An 18,009-nucleotide genomic window follows, 5' to 3' on the forward strand; every position below is an offset into this window, starting at 1 on the left:
ACTCTCACCAGTCACCACGATACCTTTATGCCTCCCTATGGCTACGAGCTCTTCACATTACTTGCAGAAAGAAAGAAAGCATTAGACTTGAGATGGTCCTGCTATGAGTTGCTTATGAGTACATGTATTGTTGGCTGTAAATTTTCTGCTCGATGGCATTTGAGTTTGCCAGACACCCGTCAAGATGAGAGGAGACCTTTGTCTTGCAGTGGATTGAATCAGGCTGAAAGGGGGTGTGCAGGGGGGGGCGGGGGGGGCAACGAGATTGTTCTTCCTGAGCATTTCCATACTGATGCTCAATAATGTGGCCCAGTTAAAAACATATATGGTGCAAGTAATTCATTCATTTCCTTGCATTCACCTGAACTTAATGAGTAATTGCACACTTACATTCTTCAATAAAGACTCCTGATGGAACTGCAGCAACATGAAACGCATAGTTAAAAGGATATGAGGTCAATAAGGAGACTCGGCGAATTCAAGTAAGATGAGTGCTCAAAAAATTGTGATCAATAAGGATGGGCGTCATGAAAGTGCACTCATTTATAATCCATGACTGTTTTCCTGAAGTTCCACGGCAGACATGCTTGGAACTTGGAAGGAAAGTGCTTCACAAAAATAAAACAGGAAATCCTACAGGATTGTTGGGGGGGGGGGAACCCCCCAAATGCAAAACCTTCCACCGTTTCTTCAAAATTAAGCATTTCTGCCAATACCAAATTTACTTTCGATTTGGTTCATAAACAGACGAGTATGCAATAGAAGCGACATCAAGTTTAATGTTTCATACAACACAGAAAACACATGTCGCGTTACTGACATAGGACATCATCGTTGTAATTGACTTTCTTTTTTTTTTCTTCTTTTTTTTTAGTGAACACTGAACCAAATATGGCAAAGCTATTAGTGCAGTCAAAGCGAAACAATTGTGTCGGAGCACAAGGTTATCCACGGCATCAAAGACAAGACGAGAAGCGACAAGACCGTGGGTGCTGGGTGCAGACAAACAGATCTGCTGTGCATTATGCAGAGGCCAATACATTCAGGATATTTGTAGGCGATGAATGAATGGCATGAAGCGTTCAGCCAGCCTAGTGTAGTTCAGCAGTTTGAATGTTCAAGGTCACCTTGCGATGTGAAAATGGAGGGTTGGGATTCTGGCTGGTTATGAAGGGAAAACGGTAAAAGAAAAGCACATGGAAGAACAGTCCTAATGGAACGAAATGTGGAGAGAAATTGAGTGAAATGCACAATCAGTAAAGTAAGCAACTGAAATGGAGGGAAAATTTTTTTTTTTCAAAGTGTCTACACATGAGATTCATTCACTCTGGCTTGGGTCTGCTCAACTTCCACCGTAAGAAACAAGTCGGGAGAAGTGAGAATGCTTTCGGCAAGCCCTGTGCTCCCACTGTCGTATACCTTGCAGTCTGAGACATCCTCTGGGCAAAGCAGCGGTGAGGCTTCTTCTACCTTCTCAACATGTTGGTTTCTGGAACATCTCTGGCTCACCACGTGATTCCCTAGGCCATGTGCTAACAGGCCACGGCAGAATTCTGCCTCCATCTCTGCCACAAAGTCCGACTGCAGGAAAAGGTGGAACAACATCAGGTGAGCCCTATATGTTGAGGACGTTATTATCAGTGCACTGCTTGAGTTTCATTTCTATAAGCAAGAACTGTATGTATGGTGTTTCGGTAGCATTGGGGTAAGATGGTGTCGAGGTTAGCCCACTTACTTGGCTCTGAGCTGCCGAGTCTGGGTTTCATTCTCGAGCAGACTATAAAATGTCAGATTGGAGCTTTTGCAGTTATGGGGGCATTGCATCAATGAGTGTCATCCCTCGGACAGACAATCTGGTGACCTTACTGCCAGCATTAGATGGTGGATGTTAAAAGTCCCATGGTGCCTTTTGATTAAGAGTAAGTAAGGTATTGCCAGCACCCTCAACTTCTTCTTTGACGGTCACGATTATTCCCTCATTCTTATGGGGTTGGCTGGGGAAGCTTGGCCCAAGTTTTTCACTAACTGGCTGGCCAGGCATGAAGTTCGACTCAGGTTAGGGCAGGAATTAGCTCAACAGCTCACCTACTCTTCACGAAGGACACAGTGAGATCTTCAACATCCACCAACTAATGCCGGCAGGTGGAATGCCCAGTTTCACATCCATCCCAGGGATGGCACAAACACTGATGAATCACCGTGCTTGTGAAACACTGGGATGACAGTTTATACCTGGGCCGAGATTCAAACCCAAGCTAGACAGCTTAGAAGCGAGTGCGCGTACCTCAAGGCATCCTGTCAGCATTACTGCCACCCTCAACAAATTCAGGAAAATCTTACCCTTACCTACAAGGGGCACTGTGTAGGAGGTATCGCCATGCTCCCTCACAATGAGAGTCCCAGCAACCGCATGTTGCATATGATAGAAGAGAAGAGATTACAGTTCCACTACTCACTCCATGTACCCCTCTTCCAACCCCTGAACTAATTTCCTGAAAGTATGCTGCATTCCTAAGTTTGAAATGTTTGTCATTCATCTGGCGAGGAATTTCAACAATGTATCAGTACATATGCCTGGTGTTGGCTTAATGGTTCGGGTGGTGGGCTTTGGGTCCTTGGGTCCTGAGTTCAAATCCCGCTCAGCTGTTGAATTAATACCAGGTGGGGTTAACTCGACCTGTCATCCTTCCGAGGTCAGTAAAATGAGTGCCAACTTGCTGGTATACTATGTCCGAGTGGTGACCCGTCCAGGATTGTGCCCAATAGCCAAGGAGACTGCTTAAGCAGCAACAACGCTCTGCACAGAGTATGGTCCCAATCTCCTCCAATCAGTACGTTGTTCGTAAATTGAAGTTTATGGTCTTATTTCTTTATAATCCAGAAAAGGAATGTTTCATGTTCATGTCATACTTGTAATTTGATTCTTACACATTCTTATTGCACAGGCCATCTTTTTTTTAACCAATGTGTGGAAGTGATTGGGGTTTGGGAAAGGGAGGGGTGGGGGGGGGATGATCTGCTTTTTCTTGTGCAGACAAACAGAGGGCTGTGGTGGGCAGAGAATCCATATGTACAAACAGCCATCATCACAGATTTACATATTATTTCAAGTATTCTAACCAATTTGTTTCTCCTGTTAATCTTCAAGTGTTTATATCAATTGAATTTCAATTCTGCTCTTTTAGAAGCTATCACATTCATTTTAAGTCCTCATAGCATTCCAATTCTATTAACTGGATAGAACGTGTTCACATGGTTGTCAAAGGTCACGGTGGCAATTTATTTGCATTGCCCGGCTAGGCTGGGCTCGGCCAGGAGAGAAACAGCATTTGGTCACACGACCATCTTCAGAAATCGAAAGTGGTTTCCCCAAAGTGGCAGAACTTTTATTCAAATTTATCACAACACAGGCAACCAGAGGAGCTGTGTGCTCTGGCTTCCCACGTAATCCCAGCTTCTTCTCTCTGTCTTCCGTTCAAATACTACACTCCGCCTCTCCATGCCATTTTAAATTCCCGTATTACCCCCAAACAAACGGCTTTAGCATGTACATCAATTTTACCTGACATTAGTTCATAAAAAGTTTTTTCCCCCATACGATTGTAGTTTTGACAATAGCTCGGAAGCCACTGGCAACAGCAAAGTATTAAATGACATTTTTCATCTGTCTGCACCACCCATGACCATGAAGCGCATCTCCCTTTCCCCCAAATCTCTTATTGTTACCAGGTCATCTCGGCATTTACGTGAGAATTTCCCATAATCTCTACCTGCATCCTATAATGTATATTAAATCGGAGTGGAGGATTCACGAATCAGCCTGACATTGTGGTGCGTTTTATGAGGGACAGTCAGAAGGTTCCAGTAATGAGATACAATAGTCCAAGCCACATCTTGTTGATTTAATTTTCAGTGTGGTGTCCCTTGACCTCTGTGCCACTAAAATATAAGTTTTTAGACTGCTCTCTCAGCTACATCTTGGTTGCTTTAGTCAATTCCTCATTGTCAGTTAATGGGTGCCCATGCAGGAGTGGACTTCAAACGACAAAACAGATAATAGCCACAAGGGGCCAGGTTCGAGCTGTACAATTGATGTTCCAAATGTTTTAAGCCACAGTCACAAATGATGGTCTGTGCATACACGGGCCTTGTGCACAGACGCGTAATGGAAGAGCACTCTTTTGGTCAAAATCCTTCAGTGTTCGTCCTTGTTGACTAGCTGAAATTTTTTGCATGAGGCCTGGCATAATATTCCCCTGTAATTGTAGTTTTGTGAGGCATGCAGTCAATCAGTAGGGTTCCCTTGACATCCCAGAAAATTGAGGCCATGATTTTGTTGGCTGAGGGTTAGGTGAGCAAATTTTTGTTTTTTTAGTGATCCCTTGTGCTTCCATTTCATTTCAATTCCGTTTCAGGATTCCAGTGATGAAGCCGGGTTTTACCACGACTTGCCAGCCTAAGGATAAAATAGGCCGGATCTGCGTGGAACATTTTGAGCAGCTCACAACATGATACCGGCTATTGCTGTCGATCATGAGTGCTGAGGTTTTCCTCGAGCATTTTGAATTCCCCTCGCAATTCAAGTTGAAATTCCACATTACATTTTCGAAAAATAGCACCGCAAAGCGGGCATAACCCCTCAGCCCCTTGACGCAAATCAATTTCAAGATGGTGGCCGTATTGAAAATCGCAGCATGCCCATTTTCGAAAGGAACCTTCCTCTACTCAACCCCATTATACCTCGCCAGAATAAAATCAATGTGTGAAGCAGTTTTCAAGTTGTTGTCCGGAAACCAAATTCAAGATGGCTGCTCAAGCCGTCATATTGGATATCGGATTGCGCTGAATATCGAAAGGAACCATCCTCTAACCACCTCCATTATATCACACAAAAATGAAATCAATAAGTCAAGCCGTTCTCAAGTTATTGTCCGGAAACCAAATTCAAGATGGCTGCCCGAGCCGCCATATTGGATCTCGGATTGTGCTGTATATCAAAAGGAACCTTCCTCGAACCACCCTCATTATACCCCCATGATAATAAAATCAATCTGTCAAGCCGTTCTCAAGTTATTGTCTGGAAACCAATTTCAAGATGGCTGCCATGGAGGCCACATTGAAAATCGCAGTATGCCCATTTTCGAAAGGAACCTTCCTCCACTCAACCCCAACACACCCTACAAAAATGGATTTAATCGGACAAGGCGTTCTCCTCGAAATTGATGGAAACCAAAAGATTACAGACGCCCGCCCGGACGCCCGGACGCCTATGACGACAATACCCCTTAGCCAATTCAGGCTGAGGGGTAAAAAGCAAGAAATTACTTCAAAGCACAATTTGTCAAGAAAACCTTCATCGTGTGGAAGTCAGTATTGGCGGAAGGTTGAGGATCAGTGATCAAGGCTTGGCTTGTTATTTGACACCAATATTCATGGAATAGGCCAAATTTTACATTGATCGTGCAACGAACTTGCATCATTAACATTACCATACTTGGACAATTGCAGAGGATGCTCTGGCGGTGCAGTGTTAAATCATGATGGCAACGTTCCAAGGCGTACCTTGTCTTGAGATTTATGAGGGAGAGGGTTCGGAAAACAATATTTTCTTACCAATTATACACATTGAAAATGAAATGTTGGTATGTCCTCGTTAGTTGAACATTTTGAGCGCCCCTCATATTTCACTTACATCATTGTTTTTCAAAGCTTTTGCAACTCCCTTCCACAATATTTGCAAATCAATCGGTTTTAATGAAAATGCAGGTCAAAACTCCATCACCTTCTTGGAGTCTTGCAAAGACAGGTCTGTAACCGTGACCATCACCCGGGAAGAGCTGCCATCCACACTTTTCTCTGCTTTGGCTTTCTCTTGTGGTCCGGGGCTGGGGCTTACTGTACCAACTGCCTCGGCGTTGGATACAGCTCCTTCTGTGAAGGTCACTGATCGCTTTTGCTCGACAGATGCTGCCACGCTGTTCCGGCGGGAGGTGGATGATGGAGAAGTTGGCGGGGAGCCAGATGTGTGGCCCTTGGGTTGGAAGCTACATCGTCGTGTGGTGGACAAACGGGCAACATGATGAGAGCTCTTTTCTTGATGTTGTGGCTCACGTGACAGCAGGAATCTGCGTGGCTGAATGGCAGGTCAATGCTTTACTCACTCTGCTAATGAAAAAATGTCAGTATGATGACAGGTGAAACAAAAATACTTTGGTCACAAAGAACAACCATATAAGTTGGAAAATAATTATGAACACCATCCTGGGATTTTGTGAACTTTGCTTAACAGAGCTAAGTTTTTTGATTGAAGTCATAAAGAGACATCTTACCACCCAAATGGAAGCATCAACGCAAAAGCTGGTGCACTTCATCTATCATGGCTCTCTAATTCACCAAATGGTAAAATAAATAACTCAAAGGTTAGTGCCAAATTACTTAATTTGTTAATTTGGTATTTATTCATATTTATTCTATCACTGTCATTTTAATAATTTGCCTCCAAGCTAAATAAAGATATCATCGAAGGCCTACTAGTGCTAGCACAGCTCCATCCTTGGTACTGCAAGGTTGAACCAAAACAACAGTTCACTGCAAGAATATCAAGTGGAAACTGTAATTAGCAAGTCATGCTCCTCTTGCTGGTAAACTGAAGCGCAGATCGAGTTAGTGTAACATCAAAGGCATTCAGCAACGCTCTACCCTGGCAAATGAAAGTGATCGGTTTGGTTAAATCTCTTCTAAAACCGTTTATTGATCTGTGGCAACAAAGGAGGCAATCCCTCCAACTTCGATATGCTAACCTATAGAGTTTGTCCATGCTCTCGTCTTTAAATTCTGAGTTCCGAGCAAAGAAACAACACACACCATTTTCAAGTCATTGGTATGACTCAACCAGAGGTGGAATCGAACTGCCGACCTCCAAGACTCAGAGTGGACATTCCAACCATCATACGACTGAATCCAGTGACCAAAACATCTCAGTCCAAAAAAAGAAGAAGTGGGTATTATAATGCATTAATTAATATACAATTTCGGGTTTCAAACTTCAGCTTGAAAAGCCAGTCGAAGAACCTTGGCAAATTGACAATGGATTTCCTGGCGGTTTACGAGGTGTTGCCATAGCCGTTAAGTTATTTCTCTATTTCCCCCAGAAACAGTGCTTGTTAAACCTAACTTATCATATTATGTGGACAACCTTTGGAATAGGACTGACCAGAAATCTGAGATGTAACGAACTAATAGCCGTGAACTGTCAATGACCGCATCAATAAAGTTGGCCTCGAAAGTTCAAATTTGAGAAAATATTCTCTGCCATGACCTTCCTAGTCCATTCAAAACACGTATGGCCTTTAAATTGTGGAACAAATTTAATTACAAATATGCTGCTGCTTCTTGATGCAATTGAACCAAATGTTTTAGAAACCATATCATTCTGCCTCGCTCCTGTAAAGAAAAAAAAAAACAGAATTTTTCCATCAGAAGGCAAAGGCACATGTTGACCTCATTGCTCAATTATTGAAGAGTGATGGCCTTTCGGAATTATGCCTTTTATATAGTTTGCTCCACTTACCCTTGTTGTTGTTGTTGTTCCTGACCAGTCTCATTATGTGAAGCATATGCAATGGTCAAGTCCCTCATTGTCCTGTTTCGGAAGTGTAAGCAATTTCCCAACATCCATCAAATTGTGCTTGTATTCCCCCCCCCCCCCCCCAATCTATACAGTTCACTGTTCCAAGTCTTCCAGGCCAATTCTTCCTCCTCCAGGCCAATTCAAGGTGATAAAACCGATCCAACACTTCATTCCTATATTTGATGCTGGTAATTTGTACTCAATAGCTCATTGTGTCTATCCTTTGGTCCAACAAGGAGAAGTTAACTTTCAATATGTTCCACATCTCTTGTCAATAATTACCCCCTCGACCGAAAGTGGACGGAGGTTAGGTTTTCACCACTTTGTTTGTTTGTTTGTGAGCAGGATATCTCAAAAAGTTAGAGACGGATTCAGTCGAAACTTGGTGGATAGGTTGGGTGTGTGACAAGAACGAATTGATTCGATTTTGGTGAAGATCCGGATCTGTTTTCCGAGAATTTTAAATTGTTAAAGTGATTCTTCACCGTTGAGATATATATACAGTGGCCCGCAAAAGTATTCACCCCCTCCTCTAAAGTTTTCACATTTTGATGCCATCTAAGATTATTTCATGATGCTTTCAAATCAAACTTAATACGTAGAGAGTATTCACAAACGACACAAAATTAGTGATAAAGCTAAAATTGCAGATTAAATGTGAACAAGTTAGATGAACGGACAAAATCAGATGATTCTCAGTTCCATAAGTATTCAACCCCTTTGCCTAATTAACCCTAAATCACTTCAGGAGCAAATTATTTGTTTGAAAGGTTACAATACAAGTGTAATGGGTTTCACCTGCAGGTAATCAGTGGTTTCACTAAACAATTAAGCTTCGTCACTTATCTAAAAAAAAATTAAGACGCAACTCACTTGGTCAACCACCGAGGCAAACATGAAGACCAAATTGAGCTTTCCAAAGAAGTCAGACATAAAGTGGTGGAGAAGTACCATTCAGGAGAGGGTTATAAGAAGATTTCAAAGACACTCATTTATCCCTTTGAGTACGTACAGTGAAATCCATCACAAGGAAGTGGAAATGTATCATACCACCAAGACTCGACTAAGAACAGGTCACCCATCTAAACTCAGCAGCCGGGCAAGCAGGAAACTGGTTCGGGATGTCACTGTAAATCCAACAACGACTTGGAAAGATCTGCAAGGCTCTATGTCTGAGATGGGGGTCAGTGTTCATCAATCAACAATACCCTGGTCCCTTCACAAAGCAAGCCTCTCTGGACAGGTGGCAAGAAAGAAGCCATTAATGAAAAATACGCATCTAAAAGCTCATATGGAGTTTGTGGAAAAGCATCTTAATGATACTGCAGGCATGTGGAGAAACGTTTTGTGGTCAGACAAGACAAAAATTGAACGTTTTGGTCGAAATTCAAAGCGTTACGTCTGGTGCAAGCCTAACACTGAACATCACCCAGTCAACACCATCCCTTCTGTCAAGCAACTTTTGGAAACATCCTTCCTGTTCACAGACAAACAGAAAAAACAGACAGACAGACAAACCTAAGGTGGACAGAGATTATGTTTTCACTTTCTTCTGTCAGTTTGCCTGTCTGTTTGCTTGTTTGTCTGTCTGTCTGTCTGTCTTTGAGCAGGATATTTCAAAAAGTTGTGGACGGATTCGGATGAAATCTTGCGGATAGGTGTCACAAGGACAAAATTATTCGATTTTGGTGAAGATCCGGATCCAGATACTGGGATTTTATAATTTTTACAAGTCATTTTCCACCATTGAGAAATGGTGCAAAAACGATATATAGCACTATATCTCAAAAAGTTGTTGATGGATGTTGATAAAACTTGGTGGGTGAGTTGGTTAGATGACAAGAACAAGCCAATTAGATTTTGGTTCAGGTCAGCAGATCCGGCCTATCAGTGGTTTACAAAACGTAAACTGTTCATCTTGGCGGAGGTGTGCACTCTTCCAAATGACGTTCTCATGATTTGTACATGTGTTTTTACAGGTATTCCTGATATGTAACCTCCTTCAACTATAACAGTGTTTAGTTTGATCTCTTCAATTATGAATAAAAAAGTTCATTTGGAAAAATTGTTTCGACATTATTCATCTTTCATGTAAATGTGGAATTATTGGTGGAGGGTGAATGCTCCTGCAGGCCACTCTCGGGCCAAAAACGATGTAGTAGCATAATATTCCAAAACGTTGTCGATGGATTATGGCAAAACTTATTGGATGAGTTGGGTAGGTGACGAGAACAATCCGATTAAATTTTGGTGTGTGACAAGGACGAATCAGTGGGTACAAAACATTCACTGTTCAGCCTGGCATTCGAGGGATTAAACCCCAGACCAGAACACTGACACAGTATGCGCTCCACCGAGTGCTGTTCTAATTATGCTCCGCTACAAGCCTCAACCTCAATCCTTACAATAAAACAATGGAGATATTTCTTTACAACCGAAGGTACAAGGATATCTGAGAAAGTGGAATTGAGCTCATCAAGTATAGCTTCAGTCACACAAATACAAAAGTTCTTAATCATTGCAATAAGATGATGTCGAAATAAATTCAGGATTCAAAGTCAAAGTATGGCCTATAAAGAATTACTGCCCTTTGACATATATAAAGACCAATTGGTATTAACTGAACCTCTGAGACTGTCAAGGAGGAGCCAAGTGGATTCAAATGAGTCTTCGGAAGCCGTTTATGAAAAAAAAACGCACCTGCTTCAGACCTTTCTTGCGGCCCAACGCTGGTTGCTGCAGTGGAATCTGCTGTCCTGGTTCGCTCTGCACACTAGCTACCCTGCAAAACACAAACGACAAGCTCGCTCATTGATTTATACGTAGCGATGGGATAAAACAGGATGGAATCTTGGGGTCAGTCACGCAGCAGCAGAACCGACGAGAAAAGTGGAGTATTTGGCAGGAAATTTGGTATCCTGGGACCGAGATAGAACACTGCCAACTGATTGCTGACCCTGTCACTTTCCTCTACGACCCTGTGGCCTCAAACGTAATGTATGGGACACTTCATGCATCATTCCCATGATTAAAAAAAAAAAAAAATCACATTGGAGACGGAGGCAAAGATGACCTCGAGGTAATAGTGCAACAAATTCACAGCAATTCTCATTTCAAAATCTCAACCTCACTGTTTAAATTGGTTTTAGCTTGAGGAGCTATGTTCTGCATGGTTTGTTGACAAAATGGAAGCCAAATAAAACGACAGTGTTTAAAACAAACTGCCTAAATCAACATGCACGGCGGCTAAACACAATGAGTATACTCAGTTATGTTCAGTTTCATTTATGCTCCATTTTGCCAGGGAATTCATGCATATAAGGTGCTAAGACACTTTTATTTCCATTTTTAAGGTTCTTCATGCTCCGTGGTAAGTGGCAAGTGGCATCATGCACACCACATCCACAATTAACTCAGCTATAACTAAATAATTATATATATATATATATATATATATATATATATATATATATATATATATATATATATATATATATATATATATATATATATATATATATATACATGCAGTAAAATTTTGGAAATTAGGCAAAATAAATGTTTTTATATATTATGACCAAATCATATCCAGGCATTTGATCACAGTTCAAATTAAACTTGTCAAGCATATCAACTCGTTGCGTTAGTCCTTCTTAAATGCGGCTGAGGCCTCAAATCTTGAACAATGGACAGTCGGTTGTACATCATTTCTGAAGATGCATGCTTCATTGTGCTAAACTGCTTTCACAGCAAAAGGATGACAGTTTTTAATTACCTCCCCGAGTCCATTAATATCCAAACCAAGATGAAAGGAAGCGAACTTTGTGGCAATTATGCCACCAACTGAGCCTTTCTGCAACCACATGTCTTTATTCGATTTGTCATCAATTCTATAATGATTCATTATTACATCATTGGTGTTGTAAGCTTTGAAAATTCGTCGTCGAGAAATTCATCATATAGTGCACGGGTTCGAGGGGATAAAGAATGAAACAAAGAAATGAGAAAAAAAAAATGAAGAAATATTGAGAACAAGAGTGAACGCGTAAGGAAGACGCACTCGTACCTTGCTAAATCGCTGTCCGCAGACATGCCGGCAGACTGCTCCAGGACATTTGGTTCACTGTGGAGTTATAAAGGACATGTTAAACAGAAAGTATTGCTCAAGGGGAAACTAGAACGGTGGGATTGCTTAGAACATTTGAACATGTCTAAATGTATCCTTTAGGTATGGCTGACAGGATGGCCGAGAGGTATGCACACTTGCCTCAAAGCTGCCAAGGCTGGGTTTGAATGTCGACCCAGCTATAAACTGTCATCCGGGCGTTTCACAGATGGGGTGATGCATCAATGTGTGTGCTGTCCCCCAGATAGACGTTAAACGGTCTTTCCGTCTGCCAGCATTCGTTAGTTAATGCTAAGAATCCCAGGGTGTCATTCACAAAGAGTAGGTAAACTATCGCCAGCAACATTAACAATTTCCAAATTCCTGTCCAAACCGGCAGAGGGCATTGCATCAGTGGGCATCAGTGGCACAGCCACATCATCAGCACATGGTGCTGTCCCACAGCTTTGTGCTGCATACAAACAAAGGACAGGAGGAGAGGACATTGGGACCATACTCTGTGCGGAGCGTTGGTGCTGCCTAAGCAGTCTCCTTGGCTATTGGGCACAATCCTGGATAGGTCGCCACTCCCGACACAGTATACCAGCAACCTGGCACTCATTTTGCCGACCTCGGAAGGATGACAGGCCGAGTTAACCTCACCTGGTATTGATTCAACAGTTGAGTGGGATTTGAACTCAAGACCCTTGGATCCAAAGCCTGCCACCCTAACCATTAAGCCAACACCAGGCATAAAGAAGTATTGGTAATATCTAAGAGTCTAAGAGGAAATGGTAATATCTATTTATAGGAGATCGATTTCCTGAAAAACAAATTGGAAAAGGGGAGAGATTTTTTGGAAGATTCATGATGAAAAAGACAAGGTACCAATTATTTTCATCCTTTTACAAAAACGTACTCTGGAATGCAAGATGATGTTGTGAGGACACAGGTACAGGAGTAAAATCAGATCTGATGCTGAATGCCACCTACCTATGGCTTGGCAGGATCGTGTAAGAGTGTGAGGGTGCGTGCGATGTTGACAAGCTTGTCACATGGCTGTGAAGTCGACAATGGGTGCGACACTTTGCTGCATCATCCTCATGCACACCCACCATACTGGGCATGCTCACGCTGGGTCGGTCCACGCAAGGCAGGCTCACCGAGTGGCCTGCGTAATGGACAATGGGACAGGGGAATTCCACCATTATGAAAGAAATGGAAGGCAGAAGTGCTTTTAGTTCCTGGAACTTTTTTGTTCTTTTTCAGGCTACGCTGATGTTGCAAAACATCAGAGTTTTGCTGAGAGTATTGTTGAAGTGTTCTGATTGCATTGTCACTGTCAGGGTGTGCCAGTGTAGTTGTTGCGTGCTGCTGGTGTTGTGGGAATTACAATGTAGATGTGTATTGGTTGCACCATCAGACTGTGCTGATATAGCTGGAAAGACATGCAATGTCCAACCAAATGCATATCCACTTCCCTCCCACCCCACTCAACCCCAACCTACTCCCTCGTTCCTCTCATGCTGTTACTCTCTGCACTTCCACATAAGGGCGCACTCTCACCATCCATATGGTGTATTGTGTCCTGTGAGGTTTGCAGAGAGAGGTCGCTCTCCCGCTGCCACACAGAACCCGTGTCTGCGCTTGAGCGAGCAGTGGCTGCAAGGCTCGTCCGAAATACCGAAGTACTTGTTGCCATGGTGCCAATAGATGGCTTTCCTTGATATGCTGTCGCACACAAAACAACAAACAAACAAAAAAAAAACGTTATACTTTTCACAATGATCACCAATTGTTTCACACAAAAGTATGTTATCACTTCATTTAACTGAAAAATGAAAAGTGCACAAATCCTTGGCTACAGTCTGGGTGATGAAGCAAAATAACAGTTTTTTTTATCAATACAAACTTCCCAGCTTTAATATTCTTGGAGAAAACGACACTATAGTACTCTGTGGTACCTCATAGTAATGCAAGGGATTCAAACACACCAGATCATACTCTGTACTGGACTGATTTGCCAGAATATTTCTGCAAAATGTGTCATGTCCACAATAATACTGCATTATGAAGTAGCGTGGGATAAGATGTTAACCCTCTACCTCTTCTTTACCTGGATATATGTTCAGTGTCTGCACCAGAAGACTCTCTGACCACACACACACACACACTCACACACACACACACACACACACACACACACACACACACACACACACACACACACACACACACACACACACACACACACACACACACACACACACACACACACACACACACACACACACACACACACACCTTACTTTCCTTCGTTCCAGTGTAAACTCGCTCTAACATATTCTATACAAGCAAAAGTACCCATTTGCAGTGATGGGAAAATCAAGCAAAAGTATCCATCCCCAGTGATGGGAAAAGTTTAAGTCAATCTATCAATTAAAATTATTTCATGGACTTTACAAAGGCTAATTGTGTTGCACTCTTGGTTTGACTCAGAGCCAAAGCCTTGAGCTACTTATACTGCCCACTGTGAAATGGTGGTGCAACGTCGGGTGGCGGAGGTTGGATGTCTCAAATGATGGCAAACTATAGCTGTTTTAAATTGTGTGCTTCTCCATGAATATCTGTATTAAATCAATTTTAATCCAGATTTTCCTTTTGAAATGGAATATTGCAGGAAGGGACAATAAAAAAGTGAATACTACGCTTGGCCTGCGTGCACAGCTTCTCAAACGGAGTGAGAGAATCGGCTACCATAAACGGGAGACAGACACTATGGTTCACAATATATAAAAGATTCCAAAATGACAATACTATTGTAGTATTGGACAGTGATGCATAACTGTTGTCATATTATCCTTTGATATACCTTAAATGGTGGCAAGTTATCTTGATGGAAGTCTGATTTTGTCTCAGATGGAGTCCTGGGTATTACCAAAATATTTTTGAAGGAATCAGGTCTGTGGAAAAATGCTGTGTGGTGGGGCAGAATATTGTGGAGAATGCTTTTGGAGAAAAGTGTATGTTTTTATTTATATATATATATATATATATATATATATATATATATATATATATATATATATATATATATATATACACAAATAAGAAATCAAAGATATCATTGTTGAGGCTATGCAACATCAACAAAAACATCATCATCATCAACGGCAACAAGAACAACAACAACAATATTTCCCATCTTTGGTGACACTTTATTTTCCGATCTGCCATGTAATGCAACTCTTTTTTTTTTGCTTTGGAGTGCGGCAAACCTCCATTTATCTCTGTTTTATGCTTTCCCTTGAACATTCACTCATTCTATGGGTATGAACCCTTGGTAGGTTATCCTGTGCTGAAAATACAACTTTGGGAAAGTTGTCATCATGTCCATGTTCATACACCCGTCAGCGGGGTACAGGTCACCAAGCGCCTGTACAATCATGCTATTTTGTTCCAAATTTGAATTTTCGGTATACTTCCAGTAAATTACCATCTCAGACACCATCTCGGATCATCCCCCATGATCTTTTCTATCCCCTGTTAACCCATTCCCCCACCCAAGCTCACCTCTTTCCAAATTTCCAGATTTTACTTCCTGACAGTTTGCTTCTGTATCCATCATGTCCACACCATCCATCCTCCCCTACTCCTCTTTCCTCCCCACATCACTTATTTGTTTAAGTATTCTATTTTTTATCCATCAACCCTGCTGTTGCTGTTTTCTCCCTCTCTCTGCTGCTCATTTCGTTCTATTGTGTCCTGATCTGTTCAATGTTCTCGCTCTTTCACAAGGGATGACTTTATTGACCCATTAACCTCCAACAATGTCCATACAATGCTGTGGCAGCCTGATGAGTTTCCATATGTACATCACACAAGAGACTGAGATTTTACAACAAAAAACACTTTCTGGAAAAGGTAATTCTGTTTACCCAACTTGCATCTTATCAGTTATCACTTATTCAACTAGAGAGTTCATAGAATGTGATACCCCACATAGTATTCAGGTATTGCCTTCAATTTTGATTTTATATTTCGTTTTAAAAAATCTGGAAGTTTAGCGATATTGAAGCAGTCTTATACATCATACATACAGTATACACTATGGTGTACCGCTTTTGCAAAAGTAGTTGCTGGAATGAAGCACTATGTGCCTATCGATTCCACTAGTAAAGTTAGGTGATCGACCAAAGTTTGAAAATTTCCCCGCCATTTTTGACCGCGGGCCGCCATTTTGAAATTTCAGGAAAAATCCATATTTTTGGAAATAATATTGATTTTTTAAATATTTTTAAAAATATATTTCTGTGTTTTGATGGCCGAATGCACTTTAGTAGGCACCATTATGATAGTAAGTACCCGTAAATATTATTCACAAACTTGTCCCGACATTTTGAGAAGGGGTTGCCATTTTGGAAATTCAGTGAAAATCGTATATTTTGTGTATATCTAATGAAATATATATTTTTAATTCTTTGTGTACTTGCAGATAAACCTTGACTGACCAATGGTCAGGGCTCCTTTGGCTATGTGGGACAAGTTCGCTAGTTACAGGAAATTTTGCGTAAGTGCTAATTCTTTGCGTGTCGTAAATTATCTTGCTGAAAGTGGAATTAAGCTAGTGTCTGACTTTATTAATATGTGCAATGATGAGAAACAACGTCAAGCATTGCTACAGTGTGTGGAAGAGCACAGGAAGCTTTACCCAGACTATACAAAACAAACGCTATGTTCTCTATAAGATATCTGTGTGGTTGCTTGTTTGCTAGATTGTTATGTTGTCATATATGAAAACCATGTTGCTTAAAACATATTTGGTTCTTCTCATAATTAATTGATCATGCTCTCATTTGTCATTAATAATGTCTTTATGAAAACGCTACTACTGATATTCTGTAAATGCCTAACAATGTGCCGTGCAATAATTGTCAAAATATGGGATTTTCAATGAAATTCCAAAATGGCAACCCTTCTCAAAATGTTGGGACAAGTTGTGAATAATATTTACGGGTACTTACTGTCATACTGGTGCCTACTGAAGTGCATTCGGCCATCTAAACACAGAGAAATATATTTTTAAAAAGATTCAAAAATCAATATTATTTCCAAAAATATGGATTTCTCCTGAAATTTCAAAATGGCGGCCCGCGGTTAAAAAAGGCGGGAAAATTTTCAAACTTTGGTCGATCACATAACTTCACCAGTGGAATCGATACGCACATAGTGCTTCATTCCAGCAACTACTTTCGCAAAAGTGGTACACCCTAATATACACCACCCGAGAGAGTATAGATCATGATCAAGTACTGCAAAACTGGAGGTTCTTAGATGTATGATGACAGGTGACTTGTGTTCCACTGTTGAAGTATATAATTCAATTTAAACAAAATAAAGGTTGTAATAGTTGTATAAATAGAATAATTCCGGAATTTACTGGTTTTACCCAGTGTGTTTTACAACACCTTTTCAAATATGTTACATTAGATATTTGTGCCTGTTGTTTGTGTCCTTTAAAAAATCCTTATAAACAGTACGTTTCATGTTTGGAATGTTTTTCAATTTTATTTGACTGACAGGTAGGCAAAGTAAAATATTATCTCACTCCTGGCTGCACATGTGCGATCAGGACAAATTCAGAGACAGAGTACTGTTAAACGGCAGGTTTGTTTTCTGATTGATGTTCTGATTCGTGTTCAAAATATAACATTCAATTTAAATTAGTTGTTGCTCGATCATAAACTGAGAAGAAAGACCGAGAGACGGATGGGCAGACGGATGGACGGACATGAACCAGTTGCTTAACCCCACCTTTTGCTTCACGTGTGCAGGGTAATAAATAAAAAAACAATGAGCACACACATTGGAAGGAAACAGATAAACATAATACAAAAAAATGAATTACTGTATATTTTATGGTGCTTTGACAGCAGAGCATCATTGAGTATGCTTTCATTCGGAGGGAGATTCAGTGAGCTGCCACATCTATCACTATTTTGTGTGTAAAACTTAAAGGTCCCACAGTACATGTTCAAAAACAATAGGCTAATGTGTGGTGTTATCCTGCCAAAATTCTAAATTCCCACCTGGAAGTGGGATGGGAGGCAGTTCATCAGCAATATGCCCACATGCCTAGAAACAGCATAACCAGAAGCCAGTGTTGTCTTCACAAAATAATGATTTTTTTGAGCGTCCCGGTGAGCAAAGGGGTTTTATAATATCTTTATAGAAACATTCAACATGTGGGGGAAAGGCCCACGTTGTTAAGAGG

General features: G+C 41.1%; 1 protein-coding gene across 7 annotated transcripts in view; it reads right to left on the reverse strand.

Moving 5' to 3' along the window:
* Positions 1–754: 754 nt before the first annotated feature.
* Positions 755–18,009, reverse strand: part of UNC80 (unc-80 subunit of NALCN channel complex) — a 449,893-nt gene continuing 432,638 nt past the window's right edge. For 6 of the 7 annotated variants that reach the window (XM_085870661.1, XM_085870659.1, XM_085870656.1 and 3 more), the window contains 6 exons: positions 13,302–13,466; positions 12,729–12,906; positions 11,697–11,753; positions 10,331–10,412; positions 5,783–6,133; positions 755–1,581 (listed from right to left, as the gene is read on the reverse strand). In XM_085870661.1, the coding sequence (XP_085726787.1) occupies positions 1,306–1,581; positions 5,783–6,133; positions 10,331–10,412; positions 11,697–11,753; positions 12,729–12,906; positions 13,302–13,466 (1,109 nt within the window). In that variant the 3' untranslated portion in view covers positions 755–1,305. The remainder of the gene's footprint in view (positions 1,582–5,782; positions 6,134–10,330; positions 10,413–11,696; positions 11,754–12,728; positions 12,907–13,301; positions 13,467–18,009) is intronic. The other variant, XM_085870657.1, reaches the window with a different exon arrangement.

This window comes from Eptatretus burgeri, chromosome 2 (assembly GCF_056783735.1).
Source record: "Eptatretus burgeri isolate ZD-2024b chromosome 2, Ebu_testis_v1, whole genome shotgun sequence".
In the NCBI taxonomy this organism is placed as follows: domain Eukaryota; kingdom Metazoa; phylum Chordata; class Myxini; order Myxiniformes; family Myxinidae; genus Eptatretus; species Eptatretus burgeri.